Genomic DNA, 14907 nt, shown 5'->3' with positions numbered 1-14907 from the left:
TGAAGACGGCGGAGGAGATATAGAAGGATAAGGTGGGTGACGAATGACGATAGGAAGAAGATGGAGTGGTTGAGAGAAGGGGTTGTATCAAACCACTATGGTAAAAACTTAAGTTAATGGTTTGTAACAATCCATTAACGGGATGACTTTTGGCCGTCTCCCCAATTGTTGAGTGCCTAGTTAGCTTTTTTGACCCGTGCATATACACGGGCTGTGTATGGAATAAGCTCATCTTCATGCTTCAATATCTCCTTCCCACCAAAGATCCCATCTTTCTGTGCTCATCATATCTTAAGCCAACACTCGCATTGTCTTTGTTCATCACACGAAGCCTTAATATTCATTAGTAATCTGTATGGATGTAGCATGATACGATCAAAACTATACCAAGAATGTGTATAATACTCGAGTCTAACAACCAGTGTGATCTGTTTCTTGTCCACACGTCACAAGAATGATTCCACAAGGGTCTTCTTCAAGGCTTCCACCTCTTGACAAGAACGTACGGCCTACCCGGTCCAATGGTTTACTTTTGCTTCCCACCTTTGTTTCTTAGTTTCTGGTTTTTTCTGCTTCTTGTTTTACCTTCCTCTTTGTCCAAGTTCATCTCCATTGATTACAATATATCCAACTTCCCTTTCAATTTTTCCCATTATTCTCACAAGATAGGATCTTCACAAATTAATTTGATGCAGATTCTAACCTTTAGTCATGTGAACACAAAATCAAAACGAAGACGCAATTCAAGCTCACAGCACATGGGTTTTCTTGGCAATGCACAAAGTGGAAGTACATAGAGTTTGCATATATATAATGTTCATCTACCACAAGAATCAGATAAACCAAACAAAGCCCAGTTCAACTTCTCCAGTTTTCCTCCTTCCCATTCTTGAACTCCCAGAGAATGAACTACTCAATCCAAACCCTTCTTCTTCTCGTTCTTGTTTTCCTCACTGTGCAAACCCAATCTCAAAGCACTGAAAGCAGTGATCTAATATCCAAAACTTGCAAGAAGACACCCTACTATGACATATGTCTCTCATCTCTCCAATCAAGCCCTCAGAGCTCAAACTCAGACACTGCAGGCCTGGCTCACATAATAGCTGATCTTGTTCTCTCCAATGCAACTGATACACTGGATTACATCCATGGCCTGCTCAAGCAATCCCCAGAAGCAGATATTCAGAAGCCTTTGGCAAACTGTGCAGAGTTGTACATTCCAGTTGTCAAGTACACTCTCCCAGAGTCAATTGATGCACTCAGCAATGGCCATTATGGGTTTGCCAACTATGGCATTTCTGATGCTGCAAAGGAAGCTCAGGCTTGTGAGAAGGGGTTCTCCGGAACAACCAAGTCGCCGCTGACAGATAGGAACACTCTTGTGAGCTGCCTCTCTCAGGTGGCTGTGGCTATTATCAATTTAGTGCAGGGATGATTTTCGGCTATCATGTACTTACTACTATTTATTTCTTTGATCGTGTAATCTTAGTCCAGATATATAGATATATATATATATATATATATATATATATATATATATGTACTTGTAGCATGATTTTCAGCCACTAAAATTGAAGTTTCTGATCTCTAAGATGTGCTACTGTGGACCTGTGTAACTGTTTTCTAAAGGGTCGCTTGGGATTTGTATCTGGGGCCATATCAACCTTGTCAATAATTTTCTTGTTAAAAAAGGATCCAAAAATGTATGATAGAGGATTATGTATCTATTTTCCTCACTTCAAAACAGCGGCATTTCTTTGTTTAGGGTTAAGCATTTTGGTTTAGCATATGGTTGCCGGAATTGTAACAACTCAAGGCTTCAAATTGAAGTGCCGGCAGAAGTTAGCTTGTTCCAGAAAGACACAAACTTCATTACCAATTTGGAACTTGAATATCACAATCTCATCTCCTTAAATCTTGAAGGAACATTATCCCTTTTTGTGGTTTGCATCTACTAAGTTCTAGCAGCTGAAAACTGTTGGAAAGATGAGACTGCTTAATGTATGCATGTGAGGTACATGTTTGCTTGTGATAAATTGGGGCGGGGGTCATTCATATATAATTACATACAATGAGCATTCTAGGAAGACAGGTGACATGGGGTGGTCTATTCTCGACTCTCAATCTTCATGAATCAATTATGTACGATGACTACAATTCTACAACCATAAGCCAAAACCATGTGAGATCACATCTTAAACTGTTAAAGCCTATGCATGGAAGTGTTGGAAGCACAATCCGGTCAAAGCATTTTCGTATAGATTAAGATGATAAAAAATTAAGGATCACCGGGGAATGCCCCAATTGGTGCAGCATAACCAGATAAGAAAACCAGCGAAAACAGTTTCTAGCCACAGATTATTTCCGTAGTTAGGAACCCCTACATAACTCACCAAAATTTCATTGCAGGAAAATGGCATATAGAACGAATGCTGCATATACATTGTATATTATCAACTGGCAATCGTTTCAAACCAAAATGAAAATCAAAGTGGGTGGGGTTGGGTGACTAGATTTCCTACAGGTTTATGAAGGGGGTTTCTTTTCTCTCGGCTCTGGAGATAACCTCAAATTCCAAAATTTGGAAATTAAACGGATAACCTTATTTGCAAAGTGCGCATTCAAAACACAGTAAATCTCTCTCTCTCTCTCTCTCTCTCTCTCTCTCTCTCCCCCCCCCCCCCCCCCCCCCCAATATTTACATTTTAATGTACAAGGAGGGGATAAACTACCCGGCATGATCAGTCAGTAGATGCATACAAAATGTGCAAGCAACAATGGCCTCCATGATCCAAAGCATCAGCGAAAATTGCTCTTCAGCAGAGACGACTAGGCAACAATATTAGTATATCATCGTGCCCATCTTTTAAGCTTCTCCTGCTGATCCGAACCAGCAACTTGCTCCACCATACTGCAAGGTGTAATAAAGTTTATTTTAGAACCTAACTAACACATTTCACAAGTCCAAGAATATATATAGTATGAGTAATCCACTATTTTCCTACCTATGAAGATGCAATAGACAAATTAAAGCAATTTCTGACATGGATATTTCAAGCTAAGATGATTTTCACATACTTCAGAGACTCAAAACGAGGTCCACTCAGGGCATTTGATGACGGATTTGGGTAGAACTGAATCGAGATCAAACTACCCTCCATTCTTCCTGAAGACAAAGGAGATCCCTCAAAGCCTGTAGTTGAGCTTCTGCTAGATGAAATTCCTGCACAAAAATGGCGAAAGAACGTGAATTGACCATCAGTCCATCACCAAAGAAACACCCACAAAAGATGGAAGATATAGGAAGTCATGGGCTAGATATAACTGTTAAAGACATGATGAAGGCATATACTATGTGTTGACTACAACAAGGCGACATGCTATGTAAAAACTTATTTTTCAGGACTGACAAGAAGAAATGATAGATCAATGCATCTATCCCATCTAAAATTGCTTCTTGTTCAGTTTGGAAAGTTTAAAGTGATACATAGTTCTCACTTCCTAACTAATTAACACGAGATGACACTTTTTCTGTTCTGCCTAAAAACTAATTGCAAAAGAGGCGACCGGTATTAGTTCAATAAATGAAACTCAAGCTCAATGACAGAAGATATTACCTTGGAAGATTAGCACTACGCAAAAGAGAATCGTGAACACCATAGCATATACATTGCTGTTGGATGATGACGCCTTGGCAGCTTTCATCTTCTTCAAGGCTTTCATCCTCTCAACCCTTGCACGTTTCCACATTGCAATCTCAGAGAGCTCCTTAATTAGCTTCTGGTCAGCAGCATCCAAAGAAGGGCCTCTTGGAGGTCTGGGAGGTTTAGGAGGTTTTTTATTGCTCGTTTTTTTTCGCTTATCTTTCTGCCGAGTCTTCTCTTCATGATTCTTACCACCATTTCCCTCCACCGTCTTGTTTGTTGCCAACTTCAAATTCTCCGGGCAGACCCCATTGGAGTTGAAACCATTGCCACAAAAACCGACCCTATCTTCAGTATTAACTGATCCATCTGAAAAGCCGCCATACACCTTTGCCAGCAGTGTCTTTGTCTGTTTTTTGACACTTGAAACCGAGCTATCACTTGAATCCTCTTCACTAACTACCAACCCACTTTCAAGATCAATTTCAAAATCTTTATCTCTCCGACCCTTATGATCCATAACAACCAACAAAACCCAAGTCAAAATTCTCAATTCCCTCTCCAGGCTCCCAATAATCCCAAATTTGAATCTCCCTACTCAACCCATCACACAAAACCACCTTTTCTCTATATATACTTGACTTCACAGGTGAAACTTGACCACAAATATATCTAGCTTCATCAAGTAGACAACACTTTCCAGTTTTAATTTTTAAAACTTGCGATCGAATCGAAGACAGCTTCATTCATTGCAGTCTACCTTGCTCTGCACGGCTCTGGCACCGCTTTCCCCAACCAATAATGGTTATCTAAACACGAAGCTCCCTCCTTTCTTTCCCTCGTCCCCCTGTCAATCACCAAAACCACTCAAACCATTAACACCTACACAAGCAAAAAACAACGAAAAATATACACACAAAACGCGTAGATAATCAAGAAACAAACTTCATCACCCAAAAACAAATAATGCACCTTTCACATGTTCAGCACACCAACATAGAGCTAGAAATACGAACAAGATTGTAAATCAAAGCAAAACCCAAAAAAACTTAGAGTTGAAAACTTTCCAGAACAAAAACCAACCCTTTAATACGCATCACAGGTAAAGCAGCATTCTTTAAAGAAAACTAAAGACAACCCAATAACCAACACCTTGTTTAAGTATTAGAAAAACGGAGATGAGAAAGAAACCTTCAAATGGAAGCGAGAAAATCCCAGATCCGATGCGGAGAGAGAGCCTTTACAGCGAAGCAAGGGAAGCGTCAAATATGGAAGATTGGGGAGATAGCTAATTTAAGAGAAGAGGAAGAAGAAGAGGGTGTGAGTGAATGGTCACGAGGGGTTTCAGGGGAAAGTGGGATTGATTCAAGTTCAATAATGGAGATTTTGATTTTGGGTTTTTGTTTAAAAATGGGCAGATGAGAGCTATATCTTCGCCGGATATTGATAAAAAAAAAAAAAGAGCAACCGCAAATGGTGGGAATCTGAGGTCTGTTGGGAACTAAGGAAGAAGAAGCTTCACCGACACAGGGCAAGGTGGCATTTCCAAGTCTTCTTCGACTTTGATGGGGTTTTTTATGTTCGGTTTTTTCTTTGTTTTGGTTTTCTTATTTGAAATGCGGTGTGTTTGATTTTGGCTTATATATATTGGAATCGGCCAATTAAGGTTGGCCTGATGGTCTTTTGTGGGTTGTGAGGAATTAACTAATTTTATATTGTCTTTATGGTCTATGGTCTATGGTATATGCTGTATGATGGATTGAAAATTTGGAATATACTTATAGAAACGCAAAGCCTATGGTCATTATGGTCATATTGAGAATGAATATGTTGAAATTGAATAACCTACGGTTAGATTGGAATTGTTGGAATATGCACTTTTAGTTGCTACGTAAGTTTGGTTTATGTTGGGCAATTTCAATGTGGATGCAGTCAAATTATGCATCTAATATTCACCTTAGCTTAAACAAAATTATAATAGTGACTGTTATACATGAGAACATGACTAACGGCCGCAAGTAATGCTGGTTTACGAAGAGAGAACTTGTAACAAACAAAGCAACAATAAAACTAATTTTAGTAAGAATCCTTGTATCTCGGTTTCTAATAGAAACACAATGATGCCGCTGTAATTGCTGACATACTAATTCCCTGCAAGTAATGTTATTATGAAACGAAGGCAACAACGGAAAAGAGAAGTAAATTTAGGAAGAGAACTCCCTCTGTAAGGTTATCCTTATCAATATTCACCTCTTTGGAAAGGAATTAGTGAAGTTTTACGCAACATATTGCCATGTCAAATATTTCTCTTCCAATTGCATATTAAAATATATGGAATAACCGAATCTAGGACTCAATCAAGTTTCAGGTACCAAATACATTTGGCAACTCCAAACCATCGTGGAGCCAATAACTTAAAAATCTTGAAGTTTATGACAGGCTTTTTAGTAGAATTGGTTACATGCATATGCTCGAAAGTTCTAATTTAACTTGTAACTACAATGATTCAACGATAAATCTCTTATTTTATCATCAAGATTCAATGATAAATCATCCATTTCAGTTTATATAAAGCTCATTTAGAGTCTACTGTAGTAGGTGATTGTATTTTTGTAATTATCATTCCATAATTTGTTTTTAGTAGAGTTGGTTACATGCATATGCTCGAAAAGTTCTAATTTAACTTGTAACTACAATGATTCAACGATAAATCTCTTTTTTATTATCAAGATTCAATGATAAATCATCCATTTCAGTTTATACAAAGCTCATTTAGAGTCTACTGTAGTAGGTGATTGTATTTTTGTAATTATCATTCCATAATTTGTCATGATATGATGTACATAGTTGTGGGAATGAAAATTACCTTATCTTTTAGCCAGATAATACTGTCAATTACGAAACTACTCGTAAAGAACCTTTGCTCCATATTAATCCTACTAAGCTCTATCAATTTTGTTGACAATTTTCTTATCATAGTATCCTTGCAACGAAATAACTGCCTAATTGATTCTTATCCTAATGGTCAATAACTAACTCAATGACAAATCCATTAAATTTCCATGTCCTTCTATCCCATCAAAGGAATAATGTCCCTCTCAAAATTGCTTTCACCAAAGGAAAAAAAAGAACACACTATCAACGAGCACTCTTTCTTGTTTCTCAAATTTCATGTAAACTAGCTAGCATTTCTCTTCACTTTCGTGAATCACATATATTGGTTCTACAACAATAATCCACTCCCGAAAAATGTTTCTCTATAAACGAAATTGGTCCAAGAAACCTTGTCAATGAACACACCATGGTCTCTATCCACGATCCTATTGTTCAAGACGAGAATAGTCATTGTCTCGCTGGATTGTGACTCCAAATTACTGCTCCTCCTCTCCCTTCCATATTTTTCAAAATCTCTGTGACCAGACCTGCATGAACATAAAAGAGGAAATTGACGGCGTAGGTCCAAACTCACATACCCACTCACCACCACATTCCACGTGAATAAATTGGTATGAGATCTTTATATCTATTGGTAAAATTGATTTTAGGGTTCTTAGCTGCTCTGTTGGTGGGAAACTTGTGTGGGAGTCCACATATTTATGCATGAAGTTGATTTGCTTCTTTTTGTGCTTAATAATAGGAAGTTGATGCTGATGATGATTCGATTAGCAGAATTTGTATTATTAGATTTTGTGTTTCTCTCGGTGGTGCATGCATTTATATTTGGATTTAGACAAACACATATCTTCGAATTATCGTTCTGCAATTTACATCGATAGTTTTCTCATTACTGAATTTATAAAAAGATTTTATCTAAATGTTAATTACGGTATGTAGTGTTGATCGAAATGCTCAGATAAAATCCATGGTATACCTTAATTTAATTGGTTACGAAGCCACTTCATCTGTAGTGGTTGATTCAAGTGTTTGTTTTGAAGTTAGGTTGAGTTTCAGGCTTCTGTTTTGTTTGAAAGCCTGTGTTGTAGTAGTTTACTAGTTTATCTACACTGATTGATTGAAGTATTTGTTATTTTGTTGGAGTTAGTTAGAGGCTTTGGATTTGTATATGACATGATCAATAAGCTTATAAAACTGATGATGCAAGTTTCTTTAGTTAGCAATGAAATATGGATTGTGGATAGGTACAAGCTTAGATAACACAGTCAAGAGGCTGACACCCTAAAGCATCAAAATATAGTGATCATGTTTCATGCCGGCCAGATGCGAGATAATTGACTTATGGACTGATAAAATGCTTTAGATCGACCAACCCATGATGTTTGTCGAGGTTTAGAACTCTCATATGTCTCATATTGATTTTAACGATAACTGAAAGTAAAATTCTAATTTAGTTGCATCTCGTTTAAATGAGTTAATTTTGCTGTTCCGATTTCGTACATCTCATCTGAATTTAAAGATGTTTTTTATTGTGCACCGATCAATGATTGAGATAGAGATGAAGTGAATTTATGAAGGATGCTTTTGAATGCACTCAGTAAATGTCTTAGTAGACTCAACAACTTTCCAATAATACCCTTGATTATCAAACCCAGCAAAATCAACGCTGTAACCTCCGGCCACGAATCCCATCGTTGTTGGCTTGCTGCATAGGCTCTCCCTTCGCAATTGATAATTCATTATATTTCTCATCCTTGTTCAACGTCTTCACCAACGTCACTCTTCAAGACGAGAACTATGAGTCCATGAGACCTTGACATATTCTGTGAACGTTGGTAATTAAAGATGTTCTCTACAATAATCTGTGAGTCAAAGGCAACATTCTGTGACTATTCCTCTTTTCTTTCGTTATGTCTTCTTATAACTTGAATTTCATGCCTCCTGATCTATGCGTGCTCTCTCAATCTAATGCTCGGAAGAAAAAAGCAATTTATTTAGAGCATTTACAGATAAGGTCTCTTGACAACAAAAAGTACTTTAGGCTAATGATTTAAATTGGAAGTTTCAATCACTCAGTCGTAATAAAAAGACTTGATAATTAATGACATGCATGAATTCCTTCTTGCTTCTTCCATAACAGTTGTAATCTCATCTTCCTCTCATTGTTGTTCGCCAGTTCCACTAGTTTTGCTGGGTACATGTAAATGATATTGTAGGAAAATTTGTTGAGATTAATTTTAAATATCATAATAGTTGGGTACACTTACGAAATTTAGGTATATTTAGCAACACTCATTTATGAATTGGAAACGCATGAACAAGAGACAGAAGTGATATGTCCTCCGATCTCAGTTCCTGCCCGAGTGTATGGACTTGGAATTGTTTTTCTCTTCATGAGCTGGCATTGGTTAAAGAAGCATGAAATGATATGAAGGCACGAGTGTGTTTAATGAGATGGGACCATGATAAGATTCTTGGGGATTAAATTAGACTATCCATCCATGCTCACATTCCTGCATATGAGTCTGGACCCCCGATATGGGACACGTCACGTCCTCTGCATATTCATATTTTCTAAAAAATTTACGTGCTACCCTAATACCACGTATCAATTACTAGTAGTCCTCATTACTTAATAGATTTCAACACATAGATTTATTACATGTAATTTAATACATTTTTATTATTTATAAAATAATCTTCATAGGTATTGATATTTTTAAATTAAAATTTTGATTTTAGAATTTAGTGATTTAGAGTTTAGGATCCTATGATGTAGGGTTTTAGGTAATTTTAGAAAAAAAAAACTCAAAATAGTCTTTTACAAAATAACTTAAATATAATTTTTTCTAATTAAATCTTACATGTCAAATTATGATTAAAATGATAGATCATTAGATATTGACACGTTGTGCTGCGGTGACACTGAAACTTTTTACTACACTTCACTGAGTGCCAGCAATCAAGTCGTACATGTCATCTCCTATTTCTATAATTCTATGTGTTCTTCTTTATAATAGCTATGAACAATTCAGATTCTGAAGAAGTCTCCTAATTTCGATCGTGAATCTGTAAAATCAAATGGCTAAAATTTACAGAAAACACATCACAAGCTCCATAATCTTCACGAGGGAAACTGATGATCCCAGTATTGGGTACATTAACTGCGAGACGAATAGCATAGCATAGCTCCGTGTACCGAAGAGCAGCAGGTTTATTCTCATACAATTTGAGGGCATAAATTAAGCTAAATCATCAGGACGGGAGCATGGGCAGTCCTCACAAAGAGGTGAACCAGTTGAGATGCGCTAAAACTTGATGATAGCAGCACCACTAGAAGGCTTGGAAGCAAAAACATACAAGCCGAGATCGTTATTGTTTATGACACCTCTATGAATTCTTGGCTGGTAGAACCGTTCCTGATAAGATTGAAAGAATCATAAGCACTTATGTACCCTAACAACTCAAATGTAGTGGTGGAAAGTATAGCCCGGCGATGATTTACCTTTAAATTAAGGATGAATTGTGGGACAATACTGTCTTTAACCAAAGCAACTGCACAGCCACCCCATCCAGCGCCTGTCAGCCTTGCCCCAAGAGCACCATTCCCTCTACAAATATCCACAAGTTCTTCCAACTCCGGACAACTAATCAAGTGAAACAAAGTGCTATTAGTAAATTAAATTAGCAGTTACCTAAAAAGAAATGTTGGCTAAACTAAACTATATCTAGAAGCTAACACAACAAGGATGATTCGTTGGCTTTCAAGCGGCAATAAGAAAAGGTTTACCAATTTCATATTCAAAACAGTTTATTTTTAGGTCTAGGAACTTATAGCTGCATTTGAATTGCAACTCCACCAATGTTTCCGGGCTTAATCATATATGCAGTTCATTGTCACACACAGTCATAACTGCATGTATTTCTATTGAAACATACCTGCACTCATATAAAACACTGCAGCTATGATGGCTTGCATTCATAAGATCACCAAGATTCTTCAGCTTACCCTCATCACTGCAAATACACAACATCATTATAAGAACCTTGGATTGTGGTACAGCACACAAAATCCATCTTGAAAGCACAAGGCAACAATGCAAATGGTAATATATCATAACTATATACGCAAAATGCAAAAGGAAGACTTGACACAATTTGATGCAAAATGATTATACAGAACACTTGTATCATGCTTCAAAGGAGCATCTACATTTCGTAGTGACCATCAAAACATACTACAGCAACATGTGAAGTACACATTTTTATTTTCCAATAGATCTAAGATCCCTACATATTCTTTTTTGGGTTCAACCTCTAAGAGAATAAAGATTATTCCAACCATTAAGAGCCTGAAATTCACCGATAGAAATACCTTAAATCTGATGATACAGTGTCCTTGAATGCATGAACCCGCTTAGCTTCAGAGTATACGTGAGAGGCTCTCTGGTAAATTAGCCTTTGTTAGACTAAAAAAAAATCAATAAATTTGACTGATTGGAAAGACGACAGAAAAAGTACCTGATATAACTTGAAGTGTTTTGCAGCCTTCAACACATCCAGCGAAGATGCAGAATTTCGAAAGACAGACTCTAGATTTTCCCCAGTGATTTTCTCAATTTCATCAACTGTATAAGGTTCTTCCTTCAACAGTTCCTGTGACAAAGGTGAAAGTGATATTATGAACTGCATGTACAAACTACATGCACCAACCACTATCTGGGTAGTGATAACCAAAAATGTGGGCAAATATACCTTTACAGCTATGTTAGGATCTGAAGACCCATGGGTACTAGCATATGATATACACAACCCTTCAACATCAGAAAGAGTTTTGACATTTGAGATTGCATCTTGTGGCTTCATTCTCAACTTTATAGCAAGCAGAATCTGCAGTAAATTACAAGATCACTGTGTGAGAAGAGAATCTGGGAAGCCATCAAAGCCTTCTGTTCAATCCGTCTTCCCAAATAAAAAAAATGTTAGTTTCAAGAGCCTAATTAACAAAGCCGATTTAAGACCTGCCGGACAGGTGGTAATGAAGCCCGCCCACCCGTATTCTAACTCCCCGCTAAACGTCTCAGGGAGAAAAAAGAAGAATATTAGACACACTGTCTCGACCTCAACAAATTTACACTAAAATGCTCATTTTGAGCAGATCCCATGTTAAAACACATATAAAAAGTCGTGGATGCTACAATAGAAATCAAATTTACCGAAGCTAAACGACATTCAACAACTCTGTTATTATAATTGGTAGCAGCAGTTACTGCTTTCTGAGATTCTGCCAAGGAATGAGCTACAACAAAAGTTCCGCCAGCTGGAAGTTGCACATCAGTAGCACGAATAGGGTTGAAGTCAATTAGTTCTGCAAACCCAGGCTTAGCCATTACCGAGATGGCCTGCATAGTGAATCAATATTAGGACACTACAACTACATATGTATTCAATTCCAAAGTTATCTGGGGGTGGCAACAAGAAAATCATTAATCACCTGATCCATTCCACCAGATTGTGTACCAATGTGTCGCTCACACTCACATGTAAGTTGAGCAATATCTTTCTGTTCACAAGAAAAGAATGTCAGGCATTCAAACAAGTACTCCACTCAAGATGTCCCCTGAAGTACATTAGCTATGTAGTCAATAAAATATTGGTACAGGCAGTATACCTTGGGGAAATTCTGCTCAAAAGCAGCCATAATAGCAATTGTAGAAGCACAAACTAATGCAGCAGAGCTTGATAGTCCAGAACCTATAAAACACCAATAAATGAGTGAACAAACACTGTCTGGAAATCTCCACCATATGTATAGACATTTTTATACAAACCTAATTGATAATACAGAGTTTATCTAATACATGAAAAGACAATCATATACAAAGGTAACTGACACTATTGTATCGTAGATGGATAAGAACTTCACCTGTAGGAACTGTTCCATCAATAAGGACATCAAGTCCCACTGGTGCACCAAGATCTATTCCTCGGGATCTGGCAAACTCATAGAAGCCTTTGTACCTGAAGAATGCAAACAGTCAGTTTCTAATATGCAATTATACAAAGTCAACCAATTATCGTAAGGTATAAGTCAAAAGTACAACCAGCCAATATACAGATATAGAGAACACAATTAAATCAGTAAACAAATGTGTAGCATCGACTCATATGAACACTCGATTAAACTCGAAGCAGATCAAAATTCCATTCGTTCCAGTTACGCAAACTACTTCCTAAGATCAAAATTGATAACAGAGCATCAAAACAGCAACCAATCAAAGTCTCGATTTCTCACCCACATATGAAATAATGTCCCCATTTGTGATTCTTCAAGTCAATTTCCTATCAAAAAATATATATATAAAATCAACCTCATGAGGCTCAAACATCAACTTCAAAATTAACAGGAATCGTCAAAATCCAAATGCACCGAACCTGGTCAGGATCAGCAGGGTAAGTACACATATCATACTTATCATTAACATTCGCAATCCTCAGAACCTTCTCCCCTTCATTCCTCCTGATCGCCACAATCGTGTCCTGCCTTATCGCCATCGGCAACACCGAGTACCCCTCATAATCTATGTGCTCTCCGATCAAGTTCACTCTCCCTGCAAAACTCCACTCACAGAAATCAAAATCCCATCATCAAATTCAAAATCAAACTTATAACTAAACTTCACCTGGAGAGCGAGCGGAGAGTTGAGGAGGGTGACCGAAGACCTTGTGGAAGGTAGTCTTGAGGCGGTGGAAGCGGAGCTCAGCCTCCTCGAGCTGCGACGACTCGCCGTAGACTTGATCGAGCGCCGAGAGAATTGGGATCGGAAGTTCTTCGTGCCTCGTCATCTGTGCCATCAACTACCTTCTCTCAGATAACTGATTCTTCTTTATATAATAATTTTTCAATCACACACACTCTCTCTCTCTGTAAAAAAGCACAGTTCCAGATGACGATGATGACAGGGGTGACGACGACGTTATTTTTTATACTATTTTAGTCTGGGCTTTAACGGAGTAATCAGGCCCGGTTTAGGAATTAACCGCCGATTAGGATCAGGGGTTTATCTGTTCTGATCTTGATTAGGATAATTTTAGTGAAAGAGTTTGAGTTGTACTGTGCCGGTTATAATGGGTTTTATCCGGGTTTGGATGCGGTTACGGCGCTGTAAAAGTAAATTGTTGTCTTTTAAAGCGTGGGATTTACCGAGGACGGAGGGAGGGGGTGACACGTATGGTTGTGGGTGACGGACACGTAAAGGGATTCATTCAAACGGGGTCACGGAAGTTTGGAGAGGGAATAAATTCCGACATGGGATTCTTTCTCTTTTCATTGAGAGACGGAAACGGATTCTATGCGCCTTTCATTTTTTCGGTGTCGAGTGTGCTTGTGACACCTGGTTTCCCACTGTCTTCTATGAACAATTTTTCCCTCTTTTACCCTCCTCTCTAAGAGAGAGATTCTTCGTCGTCGTCGTCGTCATCTTGAGCAGATAGAGATGGTACTAATCAAGTCCCAGAGACATCGTCTTCGTCGTCCTCGCATCAAATTTCCCAGAGACATCCAAAGCTGGTACTGAATCCCAGATAGCTTTTGGGCGACGATTCTGTTCAAGCTTTCTTCTCAAGCCGGTTCAAAGGCTTCAACAACTTTGGGAGGAAAAGCTTCTAAACAACCCCCAGGAAGCAGAATACAAGACTCACTCTTTCGTGAGGCATTTCAACAGAAATCAAGCAAATTAAATTGTGAAAGTTCACAACAATATTTATAATTCCCAGGACATGAAACATAGTTCAACGGAATCAAAGAAATATTTTCATGGATTGAAGGATTCAATTTTAATAATGCTGACAATAATAAGCAGCAAAACCTTTGGTAATCAAATCTAGCTTGTGCTTTTTATTTATAGAATGAATAATTTGTACATCATTTACTTTAAATGCTTTTTTTTAAGCTTTTGTTGCTCAACTCATGATGAGATTAATTTTCACTAACTCCATCAAAATTATTTTCAAGTATCGATTATTATAAATGTATTCATATGATCTGCATATAATTCAGCATTCCATCAGTCAAGACTCAAAGAGTATTTCTTAGTCCAAATTCTAAATTGTCTCAGGTTCTTAGTTCTTACAATGGCTTTGTGGAGGAACGGTGGCGGGAGCTCTAGTTTCTCCATATTTGGAAACCATCAACCTCTGAGAATATGGATCTATGGACTTGAATAAGTTGACCAGTCAAGATGAAGCGACTTGCACCTTATAGAAGATACTTAAGCGACTTGCATAATTCAATTTTTAGGCCTAATTCCGTATAACTTTGTTTTTAAATAATTAGCTTTAATATAAACTTTTAAATTTTTGTATTGTC

The 14907-nt window shown here is 37.6% G+C and overlaps 3 protein-coding genes across 3 annotated transcripts; 1 reads left to right on the top strand and 2 right to left on the bottom strand.

Annotated features, from left to right (window-relative positions):
* Positions 1-702: 702 nt before the first annotated feature.
* LOC126790407 (cell wall / vacuolar inhibitor of fructosidase 1) lies at positions 703-1501 on the top strand. Its single transcript, XM_050516624.1, has one exon. The coding sequence runs from the start codon at positions 905-907 to the stop codon at positions 1433-1435; it is 531 nt and encodes a 176-aa protein (XP_050372581.1). The 5' UTR covers positions 703-904; the 3' UTR covers positions 1436-1501.
* A 1195-nt stretch (positions 1502-2696) lies between these two features.
* Positions 2697-5170, bottom strand: LOC126790394 (uncharacterized). The gene is made up of 4 exons (XM_050516606.1): positions 4836-5170; positions 3618-4491; positions 3079-3223; positions 2697-2911 (listed from the first exon to the last, which is right to left on the bottom strand). The coding sequence occupies exons 2-4, from the start codon at positions 4162-4164 to the stop codon at positions 2851-2853; spliced, it is 753 nt and encodes a 250-aa protein (XP_050372563.1). The 5' UTR covers positions 4165-4491; positions 4836-5170; the 3' UTR covers positions 2697-2850.
* A 4286-nt stretch (positions 5171-9456) lies between these two features.
* On the bottom strand, positions 9457-13411 carry LOC126790372 (galactokinase). Its single transcript, XM_050516586.1, has 13 exons — positions 13223-13411; positions 12975-13150; positions 12835-12881; positions 12466-12560; positions 12211-12293; positions 12034-12102; positions 11756-11941; positions 11295-11429; positions 11061-11195; positions 10915-10985; positions 10479-10556; positions 10045-10186; positions 9457-9958 (listed from the first exon to the last, which is right to left on the bottom strand). Exons 1-13 carry the CDS (start codon positions 13392-13394, stop codon positions 9848-9850), a joined length of 1500 nt encoding a protein of 499 aa, XP_050372543.1. The 5' UTR covers positions 13395-13411; the 3' UTR covers positions 9457-9847.
* Positions 13412-14907: the final 1496 nt, after the last annotated feature.

This window comes from Argentina anserina, chromosome 4 (assembly GCF_933775445.1).
Source record: "Argentina anserina chromosome 4, drPotAnse1.1, whole genome shotgun sequence".
In the NCBI taxonomy this organism is placed as follows: Eukaryota; Viridiplantae; Streptophyta; class Magnoliopsida; order Rosales; family Rosaceae; genus Argentina; species Argentina anserina.
The sequence above is the reverse complement of the archived record's forward strand: the minus strand, read 5'-3'. Positions and strand labels throughout refer to the sequence as shown.

Bases quoted from the DNA above. Each gene is read 5' to 3' on its own strand.
- LOC126790407 (XM_050516624.1), top strand. From the start codon at position 905: ATGAACTACTCAATCCAAACCCTTCTTCTTCTCGTTCTTGTTTTCCTC.
- LOC126790394 (XM_050516606.1), bottom strand. From the start codon at position 4,164: ATGGATCATAAGGGTCGGAGAGATAAAGATTTTGAAATTGATCTTGAA. The intron at 3,224-3,617 runs GTAATATCTTCT...ATTTTTGTGCAG, and splicing joins CGTAGTGCTAATCTTCCAAG to GAATTTCATCTAGCAGAAGC. The intron at 2,912-3,078 runs GTATGTGAAAAT...TACACCTTGCAG, and splicing joins CCTCGTTTTGAGTCTCTGAA to TATGGTGGAGCAAGTTGCTG.
- LOC126790372 (XM_050516586.1), bottom strand. From the start codon at position 13,394: ATGGCACAGATGACGAGGCACGAAGAACTTCCGATCCCAATTCTCTCG. The intron at 12,294-12,465 runs GTGAAGTTCTTA...GGTGTTTTATAG, and splicing joins TGATGGAACAGTTCCTACAG to GTTCTGGACTATCAAGCTCT. The intron at 12,103-12,210 runs GTATACTGCCTG...TCTTGTGAACAG, and splicing joins TTGAGCAGAATTTCCCCAAG to AAAGATATTGCTCAACTTAC.